The sequence below is a fragment of the Orbicella franksi genome, chromosome 4 (genome assembly GCF_964199315.1).
Source record: "Orbicella franksi chromosome 4, jaOrbFran1.1, whole genome shotgun sequence".
Lineage (NCBI taxonomy): Eukaryota > Metazoa > Cnidaria > Anthozoa > Scleractinia > Merulinidae > Orbicella > Orbicella franksi.
Genome location: NC_138148.1, coordinates 30,353,747 through 30,374,800, shown reverse-complemented (window position 1 = coordinate 30,374,800; position 21,054 = coordinate 30,353,747). Strand labels below are relative to the sequence as shown.

The 21,054-nt window shown below is 40.8% G+C and overlaps 4 protein-coding genes across 4 annotated transcripts in view; 3 read left to right on the top strand and 1 right to left on the bottom strand.

Moving 5' to 3' along the window:
* The window catches only part of LOC145483877 (thymus-specific serine protease-like), a 14,820-nt gene extending 10,907 nt beyond the window's left edge, over nucleotides 1-3,913 (top strand). Inside the window, exons 9-10 of the mRNA XM_081462437.1 lie at nucleotides 1,976-2,121; nucleotides 3,125-3,913. Of these exons, the coding sequence (XP_081318563.1) occupies nucleotides 1,976-2,121; nucleotides 3,125-3,166 (188 nt within the window). The 3' untranslated portion in view covers nucleotides 3,167-3,913. The remainder of the gene's footprint in view (nucleotides 1-1,975; nucleotides 2,122-3,124) is intronic.
* Nucleotides 3,914-5,107: 1,194 nt separating this feature from the next.
* On the top strand, nucleotides 5,108-7,031 carry LOC145483882 (carbohydrate sulfotransferase 1-like). Its single transcript, XM_081462442.1, has one exon. The coding sequence runs from the start codon at nucleotides 5,924-5,926 to the stop codon at nucleotides 7,019-7,021; it is 1,098 nt and encodes a 365-aa protein (XP_081318568.1). The 5' UTR covers nucleotides 5,108-5,923; the 3' UTR covers nucleotides 7,022-7,031.
* A 3-nt stretch (nucleotides 7,032-7,034) lies between these two features.
* On the bottom strand, nucleotides 7,035-11,806 carry LOC145483878 (tRNA (guanine(37)-N(1))-methyltransferase-like). The gene is made up of 3 exons (XM_081462438.1): nucleotides 11,320-11,806; nucleotides 9,863-10,699; nucleotides 7,035-8,283 (listed from the first exon to the last, which is right to left on the bottom strand). Exons 1-3 carry the CDS (start codon nucleotides 11,789-11,791, stop codon nucleotides 8,234-8,236), a joined length of 1,359 nt encoding a protein of 452 aa, XP_081318564.1. The 5' UTR covers nucleotides 11,792-11,806; the 3' UTR covers nucleotides 7,035-8,233.
* An 82-nt stretch (nucleotides 11,807-11,888) lies between these two features.
* LOC145483881 (BRISC and BRCA1-A complex member 2-like) lies at nucleotides 11,889-19,489 on the top strand. The gene is made up of 11 exons (XM_081462441.1): nucleotides 11,889-12,098; nucleotides 12,321-12,406; nucleotides 13,349-13,446; nucleotides 14,670-14,858; nucleotides 15,476-15,550; nucleotides 16,320-16,420; nucleotides 16,497-16,599; nucleotides 17,027-17,097; nucleotides 17,335-17,417; nucleotides 18,159-18,309; nucleotides 18,729-19,489. Exons 1-11 carry the CDS (start codon nucleotides 11,977-11,979, stop codon nucleotides 18,790-18,792), a joined length of 1,143 nt encoding a protein of 380 aa, XP_081318567.1. The 5' UTR covers nucleotides 11,889-11,976; the 3' UTR covers nucleotides 18,793-19,489.
* The last annotated feature ends 1,565 nt before the right edge of the window (nucleotides 19,490-21,054 follow it).

Genomic DNA, 21,054 nt, shown 5'->3' with positions numbered 1-21,054 from the left:
AAGGCTTTTGACACCATCCATAACAATTGAAGTGGCTTCAAGGTGAAGAATTTTTAAAGTTACAGTTTCTGGTTGCCTTTATATCGTTTGTAAGACTGCGACTAAAACGTTTTGCTTAATATTTAAAATTTACAATTAACATTGAAATTAAAAGCAAAATCAATTAGTCGGGTTGTTAATTTAATGAAAAGACAATGAACGTAATAATCTCCGATCTGATGGGCTGCTTGGCTTGTATGTAGACTTGACGTTTACCTAAAGGCCTTCCTCCCAAGGTAATCTGCGTTGCGTGGATGTTTTCGCGGAGGATGAGATCTCAGATGTGCAATTTACCGATAGCTGAAAATCACCGGATTAACTGAGAACTAATATTTTAGCATCCTCATCTACGCATATCGTTTTATCAAACTGAAGACAGCGTCATCTTGTACCCTAATGCCCTGAACACCCCAACCCAGCGGGGGATGGGGGGGGGGGGGGGGAACTGATGCTTGTCGGAAAATTTGAATTAAACCCCGAAAGATTTTTTTGTTATTTTTTCGAGTATAACCCTAAAAGATACCTTGGCGACTAAAAATTATGGTGTTTCGTCATGAACACGCGAGACGACAAGCATCTCCAACCTTTTCACATAGGAGTGCCCCCCCCCAACGGACATTCCAAATCCTTCACTGAATTATTTCCGTTTGAAGACTCCGTCAACGTTCATAAACCTAAGGTAATGGTTCAGTTTCGCGCTTGATTGTATCAATGTCCTTGCCTCATTTCTGTACAGCTTTCCCCCAGGCCTTCACGGTCTATTGATTTCGGTGACGTAACTAGGCAATCAATGTCCTACAGGTTTACACAAAAAGGCACAACTCATGGATAAGAATGTTGATTTAGAATCATCTTTTATTTCTTTACCTTATGTATTACACAATGTAGCTTTCATGATGTAGTTTCTAGTACAACAATTTAAAGCAAGCTATTAATATTTGGCCAATCAATTTCTTAGTTATTCATGAACTAAAAAAAAACGTTGCCAAATATGAAACTGACACTTACATATTTCAAATAAACCCTTCCGCGCCCCATGTTCAGACTTCCTTTTGGAGATGAAAATTTTTCGCGTTTCATTTGTTAAATTATCAAGGCTTTTGACACCATCCATAACAATTGAAGTGGCTTCAAGGTGAAGAATTTTTAAAGTTACAGTTTCTGGTTGCCTTTATATCGTTTGTAAGACTGCGACTAAAACGTTTTGCTTAATATTTAAAATTTACAATTAACATTGAAATTAAAAGCAAAATCAATTAGTCGGGTTGTTAATTTAATGAAAAGACAATGAACGTAATAATTAACTAGGCTCCCTTCACAAACGAAAATGGTTTCACGAAGTATTTTTGCTAATAAGTCTCGTTTGCCGAACGAGTCTCGTTTTAACGAGTCTCTGCCGAACAAGTCTCGTTTTAAATCTCGTTATTCCGAACTTATTCCGAACGAGTCTCGTTTTTCTTTTTCGAACGTGTCTCGTTTTCCTAACGTGTCTCGTTTTCAACGAGACTTTCAAAACGAGACTCGTTCGGAAAAAGACTCGTTATTCGAAACGAGTCTCGTTTTTCCGAATGTTTCTCAAACGTGTCTCGTTTTCTGAGCGAGTCACGTCTTCATGGCATATCGAGTACCCATTATATCGAGGCGATTTTTGTCGAGTCCTATTAGCCTGGTTTACCAGAAACCATGAGAGATCCGAAATACCTAGACTACTGACAGTCTGTTTTTCTCTCAGTATTCAGCAGGGATTATGAGGCGAGACGCTTTCGCCCGAAGGGGAATGGGACGAGACATGATCACAGCGCGCACGAGAGATTTTTCTCGTTTCGCCTCATTCCCTACTCGGCCATACTGCCCTCTTGCGTTCTTGATGGGTAGGTCTTAGAAATATCCGGCTTAAATCGTTTTTATTAATGCTTTTTTGCATTTGCTATCACAGGATCCATAGACCCTTGGCATGCGTTAAGTGTACTCACAAACCAAAGCGCATCGGAGCTGGCCATTTTTATCCCCGGTACGTCTCATTGTGCCAATATGGGCTCTGATCAACCCAGCGATCCGCCGGCTTTGCTTCAAGCAAGAAAGGTTTGTTAACCTTTAGACCATCCTGTAGTTGTTAGAAACTGTTCTTACAACGATTATTAGTTGAGTAAGGCGCGACGGAGCTTTGGTGGCAAAGTTTTGGTCTTACTGTAAAATCACGGTGTTGCCACAAGTAACTATCCTCGTTTCTGATGCTAATGACGTCAAAGGCCGACCTGTTGCCACTGGAAACGGAGCTAGTTACCCGTGACAACAACACAGGTTTGACGCTGAAACCTGGTCACCAAACTTGCGTCGCGCCTTGTAGAAAAGGATTTAGTTCAGTGTCGTGGTCGGCAACGTATTTGGAAGGTAGCCATGACGAATGTATAATTTTTGTTGCACATTCTCTCGGAGAAAACTAAAGGTCATGGTGTACCAGAAATTACAACAGGTTACAGATGTAAATCTCTGCCTAGCTATGTAAGTGATATAAGAGGGCCTATTCGGGTGTTTTATTGGTACGACGTCGTCATTTCAAGCTAAGGATCTCAAACTGGAAAATATTTCTGCATGGACGAACTATAAATCCCCAGGTTTCATTGCCATAGTTTAAAAAAGCTCTAACAATTGAAGGGCGAGGGCCCACCCCGGTCCTAGATTAAAAAAAGCCCGGTCCAAATAGGAAAATTATAGAATGCATTCTGTAAAGGAGTTTATTTAGCGCACTTAAGTGACCAAACAAAACCATTTCGTTTGGGCCATTCCTTGTAAAATTATTAACGAATTGTACAACTGGTTCCCGAAATTGGTGCATCTTTAGACCCAGCTAAACATATTGTTACTTCAACCAATCAAGATTCGAGTTAATGAATCTTCCTGTGCTTTGTACGGGTTACCAGTTCTTACATCGAGTTTTGATTGGCTCATGAATTGAAGTTGCCAGCGTTTGTGTGTGTAGGTATTGGGTAGAGGAACGAAAATCATTGTTAATTACGATGAGTACAATCTCCACTCCGTGTTAGATTATCTCTGTTTTCTTACTGCTGTCTTGTTTCTGTTGCAGAACGTTGCAAAGCTTGTAGGTGACTGGATAAAGGCCAGCTAAGCGTCAAGCTGAACTGATTGACGGGAGAGGGGCCTAAGCGGACAGTTTATTCAAAATACAACTTGAACTTGGGAGACCCGTCACTGTTTTTGCAATCCTAATAATTGCAAGTTGATGTTATTGAGCAACTGTAGATTTAGTAACGCAAATATACGAATTTTTTTTTCCAAACTTCTGCAAAAAGTATTGTCACTGTTTGCTAAATAACGTGTGGTCCAACCTCGTTCCCAGGGTCTCTCTGCCCGAAGAGCGGGAAGAGAGAGACTCTGGAAACGAGGTTGCGTGTATAGTCGGCTTGTCACGAACATTGGGCAAAGAAAGAATCCGAGTCTGCAGTAGGAGCCGTCTGCACAGCGGATTCTGTTACTTTGCTAATATATAATGTCATTTGTTTTTAACTTAGTTCAGTTGGACAATAAAAACGAAATATCTTGCTCTGTACGCTCAGATACACCTTGTGTAGTATTATATGTAATACGTAATAAATAAATGCAAGAGAGAATGAAGTGTAAGAGTGTTTTTAATCCCCTATAGGCCTTATTGACCTCACGGTTAGTGCGCCGTCTCCTGATCGAGCGGTCCGGGTTCGAGCCCTGGCCAAGAAGTGTTTGGGCTCTTGTGCAAGACCGCTTAACTCTCACAGTGCCTCTCTCCACCCAGGTGTTTAAATGGGTACCGCCGAACTTAATGCTAGGGGTAGCCCTGCGATGGACCAGCATCCCATCCAGTGGGGGGGGGGCGGGGTGGGGGGTAAAAACACTCCTAGTCGCTTCATGCTACAGAAACCTGGATAAGCTCCGATCTGATGGGCTGCTTGGCTTGTATGTAGACTTGACGTTTACCTAAAGGCCTTCCTCCCAAGGTAATCTGCGTTGCGTGGATGTTTTCGCGGAGGATGAGATCTCAGATGTGCAATTTACCGATAGCTGAAAATCGCCGGATTAACTGAGAACTAATATTTTAGCATCCTCATCTACGCATATCGTCTTATCAAACTGAAGACAGCGTCATCTTGTACCCTAATGCCCTGAACACCCCAACCCAGCGGGGGATGGGGGGGGGGGGAACTGATGCTTGTCGGAAAATTTGAATTAAACCCCGAAAGATTTTTTTGTTATTTTTTCGAGTATAACCCTAAAAGATACCTTGGCGACTAAAAATTATGGTGTTTCGTCATGAACACGCGAGACGACAAGCATCTCCAACCTTTTCACATAGGAGTGCCCCCCCCCCCAACGGACATTCCAAATCCTTCACTGAATTATTTCCGTTTGAAGACTCCGTCAACGTTCATAAACCTAAGGTAATGGTTCAGTTTCGCGCTTGATTGTATCAATGTCCTTGCCTCATTTCTGTACAGCTTTCCCCCAGGCCTTCACGGTCTATTGATTTCGGTGACGTAACTAGGCAATCAATGTCCTACAGGTTTACACAAATGAAAGAGAGAAAATAAGATTGTATAAAGGTGCTAGTACCAGCCGGAACTGATGACTTTTCACGGTCCTTGACTCGGCTGCAGGTGGTTTCATACCTGTTGGCAGTCAGAAAAACAACTCGGGTCAACAGGCGTCAATCTTTGACTTAACAAGAAGAAAATAACATCCAAAGAGATTTGTGAACCGAAACGTCCAAGTCCAACAACCTGACCTCGCTTATCATCTAGCCAAGCTGAAACACCGTGGGTAAGTTTTTTTTTATTCCATCTTGAACAGAAATTCGATAACTGCATGTGAACTTTGACGAGGCCACTAATCATATATTTTTGCTCCCCATCTAAATGAACGCACTTTAAGGTTCGTGATCTTTGCAGTGTCGAAAAAAACATTCAAACTAAATGAAGCTTGAACAAAAGTGTCGTTTTCATTTGGTATTGATGATAGCATTTTCGGTGGAAAAGCTAAGATTTATGGCCAGTTTCAAGAGACAGAGGCAACGGGGAAAAATACTGATAAATAAACATTACTTTATTTTGAAAGGTTTCTCTCATGCTCCAAGAATCTTTTCAACAGCCTGATCTGGACAAATTGAAATCTGTCGTACTATACGTTTAAAAATAAAGCGTGGATTTGAGCAAAATAACTCCCAGCTGTTGAACTCCACATGGTCTCCTAAACGGAGAAACTTACAGTCTCCAGATTTCGTTGAAGACCTGATCTGACCTCATTATAATTTTCATCGTTGGAAAATTTTCTCGCTGCAGGTGGTTGGTTGAAATTTCTTGCCAAAAGAAACCTTGTTAATTGTTTTCAAGAGCCCAGATAATACTACTGACAAGCGAACGAATTTTAACCTCAATGCTGCCAATCGACCTAATTTTCAAACGGACAATTGCTGGTATTTTAAAACTACCATGGAGACTTCAGTCGTTTAAGACGCTTGTTTCTACTCAAGGGTCGCTATAGCAACAAAGTACTTAAAGTTGCGTCACAGGCACACCATTCTCTGTTTGAGTCTAGGTCTCCGGGCTAACAGTAAGTGTTACTAGCTCAAAAATTCCAGAAAGCACTGTATTGTGGCAGTAGAAAAAAAGAAAAGTGAAAATACAACAATATAAGGCATGTATGCAGAAATTAGTTTTGTGTACAGACACTCAAACAGAAAATGGTTTTAAAGGCGGCCGTGACGCGGCGACATTTTGGACAGAAAGGACTCCAAGAATCGAGTTTGCAGAGAATGTTTATTTGTGTGTTCGACTCTAATTTCCAATTTTCTATCTAGACGAGCGTTTGAAGGGGCACATCTGGGAAATTTTGTTGCATGGCAAAACCTCAAAGAGTGCCCGGGATCTTGGCCCTTGTTGCACTAGGAGTCACGGCGTGTATCGCGCTAAGGGCCCTCTCTCGGTATACGAGCCTTGTGGCGTTTCAATCCTCAAGCAAAACAACTCAAAGAACAAACGTTTTGATCATCGCACATGGAAGAACAGGGTCTTCATTTCTAGGACAGATTTTCAACAGCCATCCTGAAGTGTTTTACATCTACGAACCTTTGATCACATTCCAACTCACGTCCATGCGTACCTCGAGTTTGTACGAGTATGCAACGATGAGACTGCTACGCGACATCTTCAACTGCAGGTTCAAGCAACAAACAGAGTTTTTGTCGTTCATGTCTCAATTCCAGCTGAATCGCTTCTCCAGCCGTGCCTTGACTACGCCCTATTGTAAAACTATAACAAATGCGAGAAATAACCGGACTTTCATACATTGCAAAGACTTGGATCCTCTTATCACATCACTTTCCTGCGCGCTTCACGGACACACGGTTGTCAAGGTCCTGGCCCATCGCTTACCCTCTCTCGAGGTAGATCGTCTTGAGCCTCTGCTTTCCTCGGGTGGCGGTATATTGAAGATCATTCAGTTAATGCGCGACCCAAGAGCTGTGATTGCCTCTATGGACCGAGTAGGCTGGAGTTTAAACAAGTCGGCTATCAACACAGCCGCTACCAACTTCCCTCTTTTTACAACTCTTGTGCAAAAGTTCTGTTCGAGTACGATACAATCTCTTCGTTTCGCTCTGTCGGCTGAGGGAAGGCTACCCGATCGTTACAGGCTTCTTCGATACGAGGACCTTGTTAGCTCACCGTTAAACGCTTCACAAGAATTGTTTGATTTCGCTGGCATTCTAATGACAGATCAAGTGAGAAAGTATTTAGTCAACGGTACGAATCAGTCACGTGACCGTGGATACACTCACGAGTATGGCACGCTTAGGAATAACGCATCTAACCTGATAGATGCTTGGAGGACTCACCTCGGCGCGGAAGCCGTCCGCGCAGTGGAATCGCATTGCTGGCCAGTGCTGGAAATATTAGGATACACTCCCGTGTTCAGTCGCGCTTTACTAGACACGTGAGTGAAACAAGCCTGACAGGAGCGCCAATGGCGATCAAGGTAAAAAAGGAGCCTGGAACGAGAAGAGTCGACTCATCCCCAACTCTCTTCTTTCTATGCTTTGTGCGCTCTTTTTTGTGGGGCTGGTGGTCCTCGAAGCGACTGCTACACAGACCAAGGGAAAATGTTTTAAACGAATGAAATCCGTCAGTATTGAAAGCTCTGAATCCCATATGTGGTGGAATAATATGGGAAAATGGCTGGGAAAATGGCTGGGAAAATCAACCCACCGAGAGATGTTTCGTGTGGCGAAATTGTGCAAGATTTCCGCATCTGGTTCAAAAGGAAAACATTTCTGGCCGATGATTCAGTGTGTCCACAGTTTACTCGGCCAGTGCATCCGAAGTACGCGGGATTGCTCAGCAAAGGCGCTGATCTTTTTACGTAGCGAGAAATAGCGCTCTCGCCTTTTCGCGGAACGCAAAATAACGCACCAGCTTCTTCACGTCCAGGAACGCGCAACAATGCACGGACGTTTGATTTTCGGACACTTTTTATATCATTTTGGAGAATTTTCGGACAAAAGTTTCGGACACTATGACTAAACACAGCTAAAGTAAATTTACGCCTACAAAACACGAATTAGACTGAAACAACATCTGTGAAAATGATAGTTTTACTGCCCCCTCCAGGTTTTACAGATACATGCATACATCATCATTATGTATGTCAAGAAGTGTCTCAACTTGAGTTCGCCTCATAAAAGAAACGAAGAGCTTTGGAGCTATTTAATTTTTTTTTTACTGTACTGTAAATATTTCGGACGCTTACAAATTTCGGACGGTTTTATTCTCGGACACTTTTTTGTCCGAAATTAAAACCGTCCGAAATTTTTTGCAAGTAATGTAGCTGACACCGGCTTGAAACGATGTATTGCACAGTAAAATATGATTCAAGTAAAAAGTTAAATATTGCATAATAAAGCTTGAAGAAAGACTAACATTTAACACATGATGACAGGCCGTGCGTGTTGTGGTACACAGGCTGTAGTGGAATAAGTGAAAATTTCCTTTAAGACACAAAGCAACTAGAAGCAAAGTCCTTTTAAATGTATTGTTTTAAATGGATGAAAAAAGTTCTTGAAATTAAAATAGAAAAAAAAAACAAAAACAACAGATGAACAAGCATTATGTATACTTTGTCTTTTGACAAGATTCAATTACTTGCAGTTCTCTTATAACTCAAGCTCCAACTTTGCTTGTTTGGCGGCTTTCACAGGCTCATCTACAAAATTAAAAACAGGCAGATAGTTGGAGTAAAAGTTTGATGTGGTGAGCGCACTGTATTCTGGATTAAGTGGTCCAGATTCAAGCCCTAGTCGGGGACACTGTGTTGTTTGCTTATGCAAGACACTTTACTCTCACAGTGCCTCTCTCCACCCGGGGCCAGGTTGTTCAAAGCCTGACTAAGCTAACCCAAGATTAGTGAGAATTTTGATTTCAGTTTTGTAACTTTGCGGTGAGGTCTTCTGTTTATATTGTTTGTTCTTCTGTTTTGAGTTCTACACAAAACATAAGCAGTAAAAAACATTTTCATACAAGAAAAATAAAAACTTTGGTTAACTATTAGTCCCGGGTCAGCGTTAACCCGCTTTTGAACAACTCAGCCTAAGTAAATAAATGGGTGCCAGCAAATGCAACACTGGGGAGTAATCCTGCATTGGACTAGCATCCCACCCAGGGGAGAGTAGAAATACAGTGGAACCCCACCTTACGACCACCCCGTTAACATGACCACCTCGTTATTACGGCCACTTTATTCTGGCCCATAAAAAAGCTCAGTCCGTCATTTTCTTGTTTAAAGAACCCCTTTAATACGACCACCCCATTAATGTGACCAATTTTTCATGGCCCAAAGGTGGTCGTATTAACGGGGTTCCACTGTACTCCTAATTACTTAATGCTGTGGAAACCAGGGTAAGCTCCAGCTGTCTGAGCCACTTGGCCTGATGCAAACTTTCCCAAACAGTTGTAAAGACAAAAACATTGGAAACTTGACTGCATGTTACTGGGTAGTACTAAACATTGGCTACACAATACAACTGTGTTTCGTGATGTTTATGTTCCCCAGAGTTTTCAAAGAAGAAATAAAAAAAAAATGGTTACAAGGTTTCCAATCTAAGGGATTGGAGAAGACAGATACCTTTCAAATCAGTTCCTTTACTTACAGCTGGTTTCTGTAACGTGAAGCAGTTGGCCTCATTGTTACTTTCCCTGGATGGGATGCCAGCCCATCACAGCTCCTTCATACTGGTTAATACTAGTACAGTTGAACCTTCACTAACAGCTACCTCAATACAACAGCAACCTTTCTACAACAGCCACTTTTTTCTGGTCCCCACACCCAGTCCATACAGTCACTCTTATTTCAACCTCTCCACAATGGCAACGGTGACAAAGGCATGTCCCAAATGCCAAAATAACCTCTTGCCAACGGCCAATTAATTAACAACTGATAAACAGTGCATCATACAAAACTCCATTGTTATTGCAATAGGTGATGAAAATAATTTTTGATCCCTACCATGCGACGTTGGTCTCTGTTTCTGTTTGGTTTCTGTTTTATCAATCTATTTTGATTGTGTAACATATTTACATGCTACAATAAGCATTATTTAAATATAAAAATGTTACACCCCTCAAAAAGACAGGTGTCATATTACAGTCCTACCTCCCCAAAACAGCCACCTCTCTACAATGGTTATTTTCCCCTGTCCCCAACGTGGCCATTCTGAAGAGGTTCAACTAGTTATTACACCACTGTAAAAAATAACAGACACAACAAGAATTTCATTACAACTTACCACTATCATCTCTCAGTCTTTTGGAATCATTGTTGCACATTTCAGAGACATCAGCAAAGGCAATTGATTCAGGTAACTTAAATGAAACACAAACCATAACCTTCTTTGGAGAGACGTCACGCACACAGTGAATATAGCACTGGCTTGAAAGTCTACTTCCCAGTTTCTTCTCCACTTGCTCTTTGGCATCTTCGCCAGGAGACTGGGACTTGGAAAAGCAATAGCAGTGAATCATTGGAAGCACTTCATTTCTACATCCAGAGTAAAGACCCTGGAAAACGTCAAGAAAATCAACAGCGCTAGCAGGCAGATTCATGACAATGTGAGTAAATGGTTTCAGGGTCTTACTACCATTTTCATGGAGGCTTTGTTCAGTTGATGATGATGATGATGACGGCGATGAAAGCTGAACAATTTTTCTCACAAAGTTCCTGCCATCCATATTAAAGGCGTGTATTTTATCTTCCACGTGATTAAGCTTTGCATTTTTTAACAGTGCTTCATATGACGCAGGATTCAAATCATTCCCATAAACAGTGCATCCTTTCTTTGCAGCAGGAATAGCAAATGGACCAACTCCTGCAAACATGTCGCACACTACATCATCAGAGTCGAAGAACTCAACCAGACGACTGTGCTCTGTCTGAAGACGGGAATTCCAATACACTTTTGAAAAGTCAAACTCAAAAATACAGCCATCTTGTTTTACAGATGTGTATAAGTTTTTCTCGCCTGCTATAACTTCCATCTTGAAGAAGCGAAAGACATCATGAATAGTGTTTGTCTTGTTCACAACAGTTTTGATCTGAGGAGAATTCTTGTCCAATAGGACTTGTCCTTTTAAAAAAACATAACATTCAAAATAAAAGTCAGGTTCTTCATCAATATTTATCAAATTGATGACCTCAACTGGTAAATATTTTGGAGGTTTGGTGTGGGTTAGCCAGTGACTGTATACATAGTGATTAAGCTAAATGTTTGATATTAACAACTTATTGACCAAGAGTGGGGTATTTATGCAAAAATTTCCAATGTAGACCTTGCCATATCGACCGAGCAACAGTGAGATCAATACAGCAAGGCCGAGGTTTGAGATTTTCCTGTAAAGACCGAATATTCAAGGTTAATAAGTTGTTTGTTATATGGCTGTATGCTTTGTTTTTGCAAGCCTGTAATTGCCTGTGAACATTGTGGGAGAAAGCCCTAACATTAGCCAATCAGGGTGCATGTTATCTTGGTTACAAACACAAGCCATATAATAAATTGGCCAAATATCACACTAAATTTGAAATAACTACAACACCAGACAATGACGTTGCAAAGCTTTGCCCCGACGCTATTCTGCCTCCCTTCCCTCCTTACACCATCCCACCCCAGCATCATACAATGCCACAAAGTCAAATGTACTTTGATTGACTTAAAGATGGAGTCGCTTCCCATGAGTCGATGTCACTTACCGATCAACTTCCTGTAATCTAACTGCGAATCTCGCAGATTCACATGTGCTACGTGACCGATTGTCTCAAACGAAGATGGTACTTCACTGATATCAGCTGGTAATACTGCTCTTAAAACTTGCTCAGCTGTCCAATGTTCGTAACCTGAAATCAACTCATATGTCGTTTCTTCAGCTCCATGGGTTTGAGCGAATTCTCGATCTGGTTCTTCTAACGCGTTGAGCGGTTTCTGCGGATGTAGCAGAATAATTTTTTTCGTCGTTTCACTTGAATCTGGGACAATGTTCCTCATGCGTGGCTGATTCAGAAGGCAGTGGCTTAGATTCTTCAAGAAAAGTGAACATTTCTTTGCTTCGATTCGAAGAGCTGGAAGGCTGAGGACAGTTTTGAATTCTTCTCTGTTTAAGATCTTCATTCCTTTCACTCTGTTTGGAGGACTGAAAAGAGTCGAAATCGGCGAAGCATTCTCCATTTTCACGCCAAACTAAGTAGAGCCCTCAGCGGTTTCTCTCTTCAGGGATGTTGTTGTTATGTAAATATCATGTAAGTGATACCGCAAACTTGTTTCCAGTCTACCACGCCCGGTTGAATTTCCAAACAATGGCGGAAATGTAGGAGCGCGAAAATGCTTTGAGTTTTGCTTGTTTTCACGCAGTTATGGCTGCTGATGTGCTGCAACGTTTTCACCCAGACGTTGCAAAATTTGTAGAGGCCGTGCTTAATAATGGTGGCATGGGTGTCTGTGGCGAATTACCGAAAATCATCGAACCGAAAACAAGGTAGGCCAGTCCTTAGTCACATAGTAGACATTAGCTCACATATTTAACATCGACAATGTGTTTCGAAGAAGCATTCTTTCAAAAGAGCACTTTTAAATCAGGATTCGTTCAACCAGTATTAATATAAACATTTAAGCATAATTTCGTTCAACTTGCGAGACTTCCTGAGTTTCAACCGAAAGTTTTGTCATAACAGTTTCTTGTTGAACATTTGTTTGACAGCTTGTCCTTTAACTACACTCGAGGTAACGTAAGATCTTGCGATCGATTCAAGGTGTTGATACCATATGCTGGTAGATCTTTAAAATGTAAGTGAACATTCATATCTTCTGTTTTGTGTAACTTTAACTGCATGAGTAATGAATTACACTATCATATATATTTTATATATTATTAAGTGATTTGTATTGTATGTGTTTACTTGATAAAATCAGGGATCATGAAGTGAATTTCAGACCTTAAGACTCCTGTATATCACTCCAATACACCTGTTACTCAGTGCCATGTGTATGAAGCCACAACGACCTGGAAAGAGTGACCTGCATGAAAACCGACTTTCAATAGCTGATGTCACTTCCTCTCTAAATATTGTCTTTAAAGTGTCCATACGGCCCACAGGGTTTTTGTGGTTCAAACCAAAAAAAATGAATTCCAATGCTTTTTTTGCCATGAAATCAAGCTTTAAATTTCCTGCTTTGGCCATGCCCAATAAAGTTGACCATGTAATGAAAGATTGGCGATGAATGACATCACTTCAGGAACATCTCAAAGCTTCATGTTTTTAATTTGCTTGCCTGAAAACTGCATTGTTTCACCAACTTCAGTTTGTTTGTTTTTTGTCGACGAAAACTCCTCACCACTTCTGAAACAGCAGTGACCTGAACTAGCAGGATTTGGCAATTCCTGACTTAACGTCACAACCCATTCGGAAACCCAGACTCTTTTTTTTGCACTGACTCATGGTCAATTTCATTGGGCATGGCTGAAGCAGGAACTTTAAAACTAGATTTTAGGGCATTAAAATGTCGGAATCCAGTTTTTTTCGTAGAATACCTTTCTACACACTATAGAGATACCAAAACTACAAAAACCCTGTTGGCTGTATAGACACTTGAGGTGCCTCCTAGTGTGGGGAGAACTACATGTAACTAACTCTTCATATTGTAATTTATTTGTTTATTTATTTATTTATTTATTTATTTATTTTAGCTGTTTAAGGTTTTTTAATGACATTTTTTCTTTTATAACAGGGGAGGTGATCTTTAACCAAGCACAACCAGACTTTCCACCAGATTTTATTTTTGGATTACATGATCAGGATTTTGTTCCTAATATTACTGAAGTCAAGGTACTCCTCTGTATAAAATGTTTGCCACAATATTGTTAATAGTGTATTTTCATATTTTGTTTAGATTGGTAAATGTTGGCATGATCTGTTAGCAGTTCTTACAACAAGATAAAAGCTAAGGAAGGGCATGCACCTGCCACATCTGTATTTTATTAAATGTCTTTGGGTGATGTATTCCTCACAATATTTGACTAGTTTGTTGGGCTAAATTTAATTTCCAATAAATTGCTGCTGATTTGCTCTTCATATGACCAGTTATATTGGTCACAGGCCAGTCAATACCGAACTGTAAGCTAAAAAGTCAGTCACACTTGTGAGTTCTGTTGTACTGTATCTATAAAAAATGAGTTCCCTGCACACCTGTTTGTCATGTTACTGGTGTCACGTAACTGGTAACTGGGAGCGGAGATGGCGCAGTGGTGAGAGCGCTAACCTCCCCCCACTGTGCCATGGGTTTGAATCCAGCCTTTTGCCATATGTGGGTTGAGTTGATTGAGTTGGTTCTTGTCTTGCTCCAAGGGTTTTTCTCTGGGGTTGCCATTTTTTTCTCCCTCCGCAAAAACCAACACTCCAAATTCCACTTCAACCTGGATAGAGAACCCACATGAAAACCAGCTAAGGCTGATGTGGCTTCCACACTAAATGTTGTAACTTATAGGCATACCTGTAATTGGACACGTACACCATTCACCCATAATGTCTACTTTAATAGTGTTGTTCTTAACATTTCGTTACTGCTTTTAAATGATGTGGAAAATGCTACTGACTTTTGTGCTTGAATAAGGTTCCTAAACCCTTTTTTTTTACCTCAAAATTTGATATTGATTTGATGTATAGTTACTGTATCGAGAAGAGGACTGTTCTTTTCAGAAAGTAATTTTGCTCGCAATTTCAAAATTGGTCATCTGATTTGAAACTACCCACCTGTACTCTCCAAAGTGTACCCTACTCAGTCTTATTACTGTTACAGGGTTTGAAAAACTTGAATTCCAGCTTGCCCTTGGACAAGTAGCACTTAAATTTTGCTTATCAGTTTTAGATTGTTCTTTTAGTGATTTAGTTGGCAGACGACTTGCCTGATCCCTTACCCATAGGGTAAGTGAGAACGAAACATTACTTGCCCACAAGGAAAATCTACTTGTCCTGGACGATCTGGATTGCACTTTTTTGCATTACCAACAGGCACATTATTTCTGAACACATTTGTTTCCATTTTTCCTCAGTCTCTTGAGAATTGGGATGCTAGTGATCCACAGAGCCTGGTGATTCTGATCAATGAATTGGTCAGCCAGTACAAAGAGCACCAGAGAAAGCAAGTGGAACAAATACCAAGGATTCACTTTGAATATACTACACTTGCAGCTGATAATAATTACCCTGAATTTGAAGTACATGTTATCAGGGGTCAACAGGTAAGAGTAGGATCATTTGGTCAAACCACCTGCAAGCCCAGTCCCTGGGATGCCCTAACTTGCAAGCAAGCTCCTCTGAGTTATACATGCAAATGGCGAAGGGTGATTTGGCGAGTGATATGATCCGGCTGGGAGGAGTCTGGTGCAGAGGCGCTTTAGCATGCGTCAGTGAGTTATGATGCACACAGGAAGTTTGGAGAGAACAAAAGAAAGTGTCACAATTACACAGCTAAGAGCAACTCTAGCCTCTTGAGTTATCTCTAAACTTGCCAAGTTTACTCTAACTCAACAATATCATTAGCATCGCCAATGAAAATAAATTTCCCTCGCAAAGTAAAATTGACTTTGCACATGCCATGAGGGTGAATGTGTGCTTACGTGTATGTACACTGAATTAGACTTTGCAACTTTGCTATGTTATAATCCTAGTAATTTCATGCCACAGAAATAACTTTCTTGTGCTGGGACAGTCTGTAACCTTTAACCAAGGGTCACCGGGAGATGTTCCACCCTGTTGAACTGTCTAACATACAGTTTAAACAAATGGATTTATCAAAACTGAAAAGTGTTACTGAACACCTTTTTAGTAAGCATGTCATGTCATGGTTTTGTCTCAGAATACAGACACTATTGTGAATTTCATGATCAAGCTTCCAGTTGACCTCAGTGAGGTGCCACCTTATATAATAAAGGTAAGAAAAATTTCTACATTATACGTATCTATTAGGGACGTTTGTGTGCAAATTTTCCTTTTTGCCATGAACTGCCAAGCCCCACTATGGTGAAGTCCAGACTATGAGCTGTGAAAGTGGAATGTTGTTGAACTGTCACCAAGAGCTGTTTGGATGAAAACCATAAACGTCAGTGGAATCCTGATTTCTTGAACCCTCATTTTTTTAAACTTCCCGATAACTTGAACCAAAAGTCATTTCCCTCTCCTCAGTCAAACACTGTAATTTTACCCCCGATTTCTTGAACTATCTGGTTTTTCAAACCAATTTTCATTTCACTTGGATGCTTGAAAAATTGGGATTTCACTGTATAACAAACTATAGTCTAAGAAACTGGAAAATTATAATACTTTCTTGGACAAACCACTCTGAAAACAGAGCCTCTTTTGTCGTCCAATTTTTATATAACGGGGTGGAGAAGCACATCAAAGAAAACTGTGTGACAAAAATAATAATTATGTGCAAGTTAATTATTATTAACGGCACATGCAGGCCATTGTCTTAGAGCTCTGAGTGGTTATTAAAGATTTTTCAGCTCTGAAACCTTACAAAAACTGTTTCAGTGTTTAAAACATTTAAAATGGCTGCAACAAAACAAGGCACATTGATAGTGGGCAAGAATGTTTTAAGTTCAAATGTCCTTTAAGTTTTTGTGAAGGCCCTCTGTGCTGAAGCAATCTTTGGTATTGGTAATTATCATTGTTAACATCATTTGGTGTTTTGTTGTAAGGATTGTCCTGGAGAGGATATGGCATGTTTGTTTGTATCTTATGCATCATTAAATGGAGAAAATGTCAAGCCAACGCTTCTTTTATCACCAAGAGTAGAAAGGTGAGTGTTTTTATTGTTGTTGCTCAACTTTGTCGAGATCAAGGGATCATCTGTTCAAATTTTGTTTACCTTGCAGGGCATTTGGTGGAGCTAGTAATCTTCGCATTCCCCACTGGGGAGGGGTGAATGGGTGTCTGTTGGAGTACCTCCCTCTTATTCAAGAGCTTTTTGCACAAAAGGTTGGTTTATTTGAGGTTTGTAACACTTAACAAACAAGGTTGAGAATGAGATAAGGTGGCAGTGTAGCAAAGGTGCGTCTAGCAGTTACTATCAGTCTCACCTTACCCACTTGACCCACGGAATGTAAATGAATGACGTGTCAAGGATGGTCCCAGCCAGGGTTCATCACATCTTCAGTGTTGGACAAATATTGGTCGTTTTATTCAATGGAAGATCTTTTCAGTTCTACATATCACAGTAAAGGCAACACTTGGCAAATATTACATGTAATGATGCAGAAACTTACCAAACTGCAGAGGGGCGGGGGGTCACTTGTGGTTGAATACAGCATTCCATGCAGCTATAGAAAGTTCAAACTGCTGAGTTAAGGCCCAGCCAGTTGTTTTACTTCTCTCTGAAAATGCTTTATATTAATTTGGTTTGTAGGTTGAGCAAGTTTGCCAAATGTTTCAGAAAAGAAGAGAATACATAGCAGCTTTTCTGAGTGCATTTGGAAGGTAAGACTTTTATGTGCAAGTTGAAATACTCACTCCCATTACTGTTGGTTGTCCCTTTCTTTTACAGGATAGAATACTTTCTCATAAACAATATAATTATGCTCTTTACAGAATACACAATGTTTACAACTGCTGCATAAAATTTTAATTGTTAATTAGTTCAGTTTCCATCTTCCAGTTAACTATTCTTTCCCTCACACCTCTTTATAAGTTTAATACTTGCTTTTCTTTGTGCAGTTCTATTTTAGAGTACGATTCTGAAGGATTCATGAAGCTCTCCTTGCTATTCCAAGTTCAAGGGTTTTTCTGTATTGTTCATAGTAAGTGTGGCTGTTGTCGTAAGTGTACATGTAAACCATGAAAACCAAACTTAGTACTAGCGAAATAACGCAATGAAACAAACTGGAAGCGACAGCATGCAACTAACGTGTAATCGGTGCCAAGCGCGGGTAAACGTGTAATCGGTGCCAAACATGGGAAAACGTGTAGTTGGTGCCAAGCGCGGGAAAAGGTGTAATTGGTACCTGTCAAGCGTGGGAAAACGTGTCATCGGTGCCAAGCGTGGGAAAACATATAATTGGTGCCTGCCAAGCGGGAGAAAACGTGTAATCGGTGCCAAGCGCGGGAAAATATGCAATTGGTTATCGCGGGAAAACGTGAAATCGGTGCCAAGCGCGGGAAACGGGTAATCGGTGTTAAGCGCAGAAAAAGGTGTAATCGGTGCCAAGCACGGGAAAAGTGTAATAGATGCTTAGTGCAGGAAAGCTTTTGATTTTAATCCTGATTGGAATGGAGTGTTGGAAAACTGGAACCAACTGGAATTTTAATTCAGACAATTCAGTGACCAATCAAAACTCGAAATAAATTCGTGCAGACCAGGAAAACATATGTAAGTCACGATTAGTTTTGGTTTTACTTCTACTTGCAATTATTACAAGAGAAAGTAGTATGAGTTTTAAAACCAGTCCCTAAAGGGTAACAATGCAAAAACCAAAGTAGGGGTGAAAATTAACATTCAACAGCAAACACAAATCAGCATTGTTTTTGGTTTAATTTTTCAGTTGAACTGGACAAGAATTTTCCTCATGAAGCCCCATTCTTTTACCTTCAGTCAATTTACCACGAGAAAAACAACCAACCATACGAGAAACTTGAGGCCGACTACCCGTACAGTCCGCGGTGGTCTGGGGATGAGATGGCTGAGAGAGCGAGGTATTCCCTTCCGTTATCGTTTTGTTTCTGATTGGTGAATTGTACCTGATGCCCACTGGCAGGGCCTTGCTCTTGTTTGCTTGTTGTTTTCTTGGGCAAAATGCTTTGCTATCACAGTCTGTTACTCTGCACACTACCGGTGGAATGTGAAGATTCAGAGAGCGAGTGTTAAGATTCCAAGAGCGAGAACTTTTGATGTACTCGCGCTATGCCGCCGCCTCTGTTAGAATCGTGGGAGTGCGAAAATGAGAAATTACGCTTCTTTAGGCCGAGAAGTAACATTGTAAGGGGGGAGGGGTGAAAAAGGGTGCTTTGTGTACTGAAACTAAAGTTTTTCAAAATAAGAAAAAAATAGTTTTACGAGTGATAAAACTGTGGGAAGCCATTGTCACCTCCAAATTGTATTTCTTTTTTTGCAGGTTATTCTTGATGGAAAAGATACCAGCTTTCAAGGAGGCCTCGTTGAATAACGCCAAATTCTGAAGCAATTTTCAGCTGTCACCATCGTCTTTGGTACAAGCAACAACATGCACAAGGAAATGGAAAATTCTCGTGTCGGAATATTGCTTGACTTTTCCAAAGGAATCTTTTATGTGCAGTTCCAAGATGAACTTATAGAATATAGTGTTAATGGCGTTCGAGGACAGAGGCTTGCTCTCGAATTAGCTACGTAGTTTTCAATCATGTGCTTAGGGCTATAGCTGTTTTTGGAGTCTATTGCATCAACCCAATCCCTTTTCCTTTCTGACCAATCGCGGTCCGCGCGCTTGCGGTCGGCCTTTTGGGATGTCACGCAACACTTTCCCCTTACTTAAGGGGGAGCGTTGCGTGACATCTCAAAAAACGTCCGCGGAGGAGTAGTCTGAATTTCAGCCGTCTCTTCCCTTTACCCCGAGGGGGGCGCGGGACACCCTCGGGGTAAAGGGAAGAGACGGCTGAAGTTCAGACTAGCGGAGGGGACTACCCGCGTGGGAAGCGAGGAAATCTTAAGAAGATACATTTTGCTTTGTTTTTAAGTAAAAAGGCTGAAGAACTTTTATTACACTTAAATGACAACTATAGAGATAAATGTGCACGCCCTTGAAGAAACTTGCTTTTCAGCTGTAGTCAACAGAAGGTGAAATGTCTCTGGATTCACTTTATACCGTTATTAAGAAATAAAGACTCGACATCTTTTTAAGCTTCTTCAAAGGCGTGAAAATGGTTTATGATTAGTTAGCCTTGTAGCCTGTGAACAGGCTCTCTAGCCAAGGATGAGGCGAAAAGAGAGCGGGAGTAAAGGAGAGAAGCTGTCCCATCCTCCACCCCATTCCTCTCTCGACCACTTCACTCTTAGCCAGTTTCTTCTCTGCCCTTCTAACTGGAGCCAGTTTACACGCTATAAGCCTAGAATCTTTCAACGCTTGCTATCTGCCCGAAAAATTTTTTCCATCATTTTTTATAGCGGAGCACGCAACGAGAGGCGTCAGTTACAAGGTTAGATTTGGCGCTGCACGTGGTCTGGGTTTAGCCGCGCGTTAACTGCCTTGTGGATATCGTTCAGAGGCCACGCATCTCTTCAAATTGTGGCATTTCATTGTTTTCCTGTTTCATGCACCTCTACCGGTTCATTGTTTCTGTTATTTCTATCGTTTTCTCAACCAATCCTGTTATGCCTTCTGAGAGGTGCGAGGCGCCTCATCTCATTAAATGGCGGGAAAACCGTCAACTCCAAGCGCACCGCGTCTCACGGTGGAGTGTGGCGTGGGGACGAGGAAGGCGCGTTGGCAAACGAAACATCTCTTTTTCAAAACACACACAACAGCGAGCCCTTAAATTAAACAAATGTTAAAACCCCGCTACATTGTCAAACTTGCCACCAGCTAGTAATTAGTTAATCCTAACTTGTTAAAAAAATACCTATCACGTTTGTAATAATGATTGACTTGAATACCTATCACCCTTGAAATCACACTTAATTAAAATGTCTATCACGCTTGTATAGAGCGGATTTCAACTGAGTGTCGTAAAACCAAAACCAAACCAGTTACTTACTGGAAGGTGGTGGAGGCGTGATCAAGGATACTGAAACAGTCATTGGAGCATGAAGAGCGGCATTGCTGAGAATTATGTAAGTGTTTGAAAATGTGAGAGGTCCTGTCACTCAACATGTGCTCACGTACGCGCGTGGAAAAATACGGGGTGGTTTTTTACAGCCCACACACAAAAACTTGTATACCACACCCACACGGAGCCCACGAGGGATAGGATCTTTCACACCAAACATGTTGCCGATTTTAAAGGATGAGAAAACTAACTTAATATCAATGCTGTTACAATAATGTTTGGCTAGATCACGCTTCCACCACCTTCCAGCTTAAGATAAAAGAAGCTATTCATATTCAATGGGAAAAAACCTACACTAAATCATCAACTTTATCATGTTAATTTAAAACTTTCTTTGTAATACATGTTTTACAATGTCATGTTTCTTTTGTTCTTATAGTCAATTAGCATTTTGTGAACACCATATATTCAACTCTGTACTTTGTCATTTAAACTGATGACGGAAGATTCTGTTGAATCATGTTTTTAAAAAACGGTGTGTTGTTTCTCAAAATTTTATCAAAGTAATTGCCTGTTTACTTTCGACACTCATTTGAAAATCGCTCTGTGCTTCTGTTGTAGTCACATTTGATTAAAATGCCAATCATGTTTGTAATCACACTTACTTAAAATGCCTATTACGCTTGTATAATCTTATGG

Coding starts and splice junctions, on each gene's coding strand:
- LOC145483882 (XM_081462442.1), top strand. CDS start 5,924: ATGGCAAAACCTCAAAGAGTGCCCGGGATCTTGGCCCTTGTTGCACTA.
- LOC145483878 (XM_081462438.1), bottom strand. CDS start 11,791: ATGGAGAATGCTTCGCCGATTTCGACTCTTTTCAGTCCTCCAAACAGA. Junction 10,700..11,319: donor AGATTACAGGAAGTTGATCG/GTAAGTGACATC, acceptor TTTTTTTAAAAG/GACAAGTCCTATTGGACAAG. Junction 8,284..9,862: donor AAGACTGAGAGATGATAGTG/GTAAGTTGTAAT, acceptor TTAATTTTGTAG/ATGAGCCTGTGAAAGCCGCC.
- LOC145483881 (XM_081462441.1), top strand. CDS start 11,977: ATGGCTGCTGATGTGCTGCAACGTTTTCACCCAGACGTTGCAAAATTT. Junction 12,099..12,320: donor ATCATCGAACCGAAAACAAG/GTAGGCCAGTCC, acceptor TTTGTTTGACAG/CTTGTCCTTTAACTACACTC. Junction 13,447..14,669: donor CTAATATTACTGAAGTCAAG/GTACTCCTCTGT, acceptor ATTTTTCCTCAG/TCTCTTGAGAATTGGGATGC.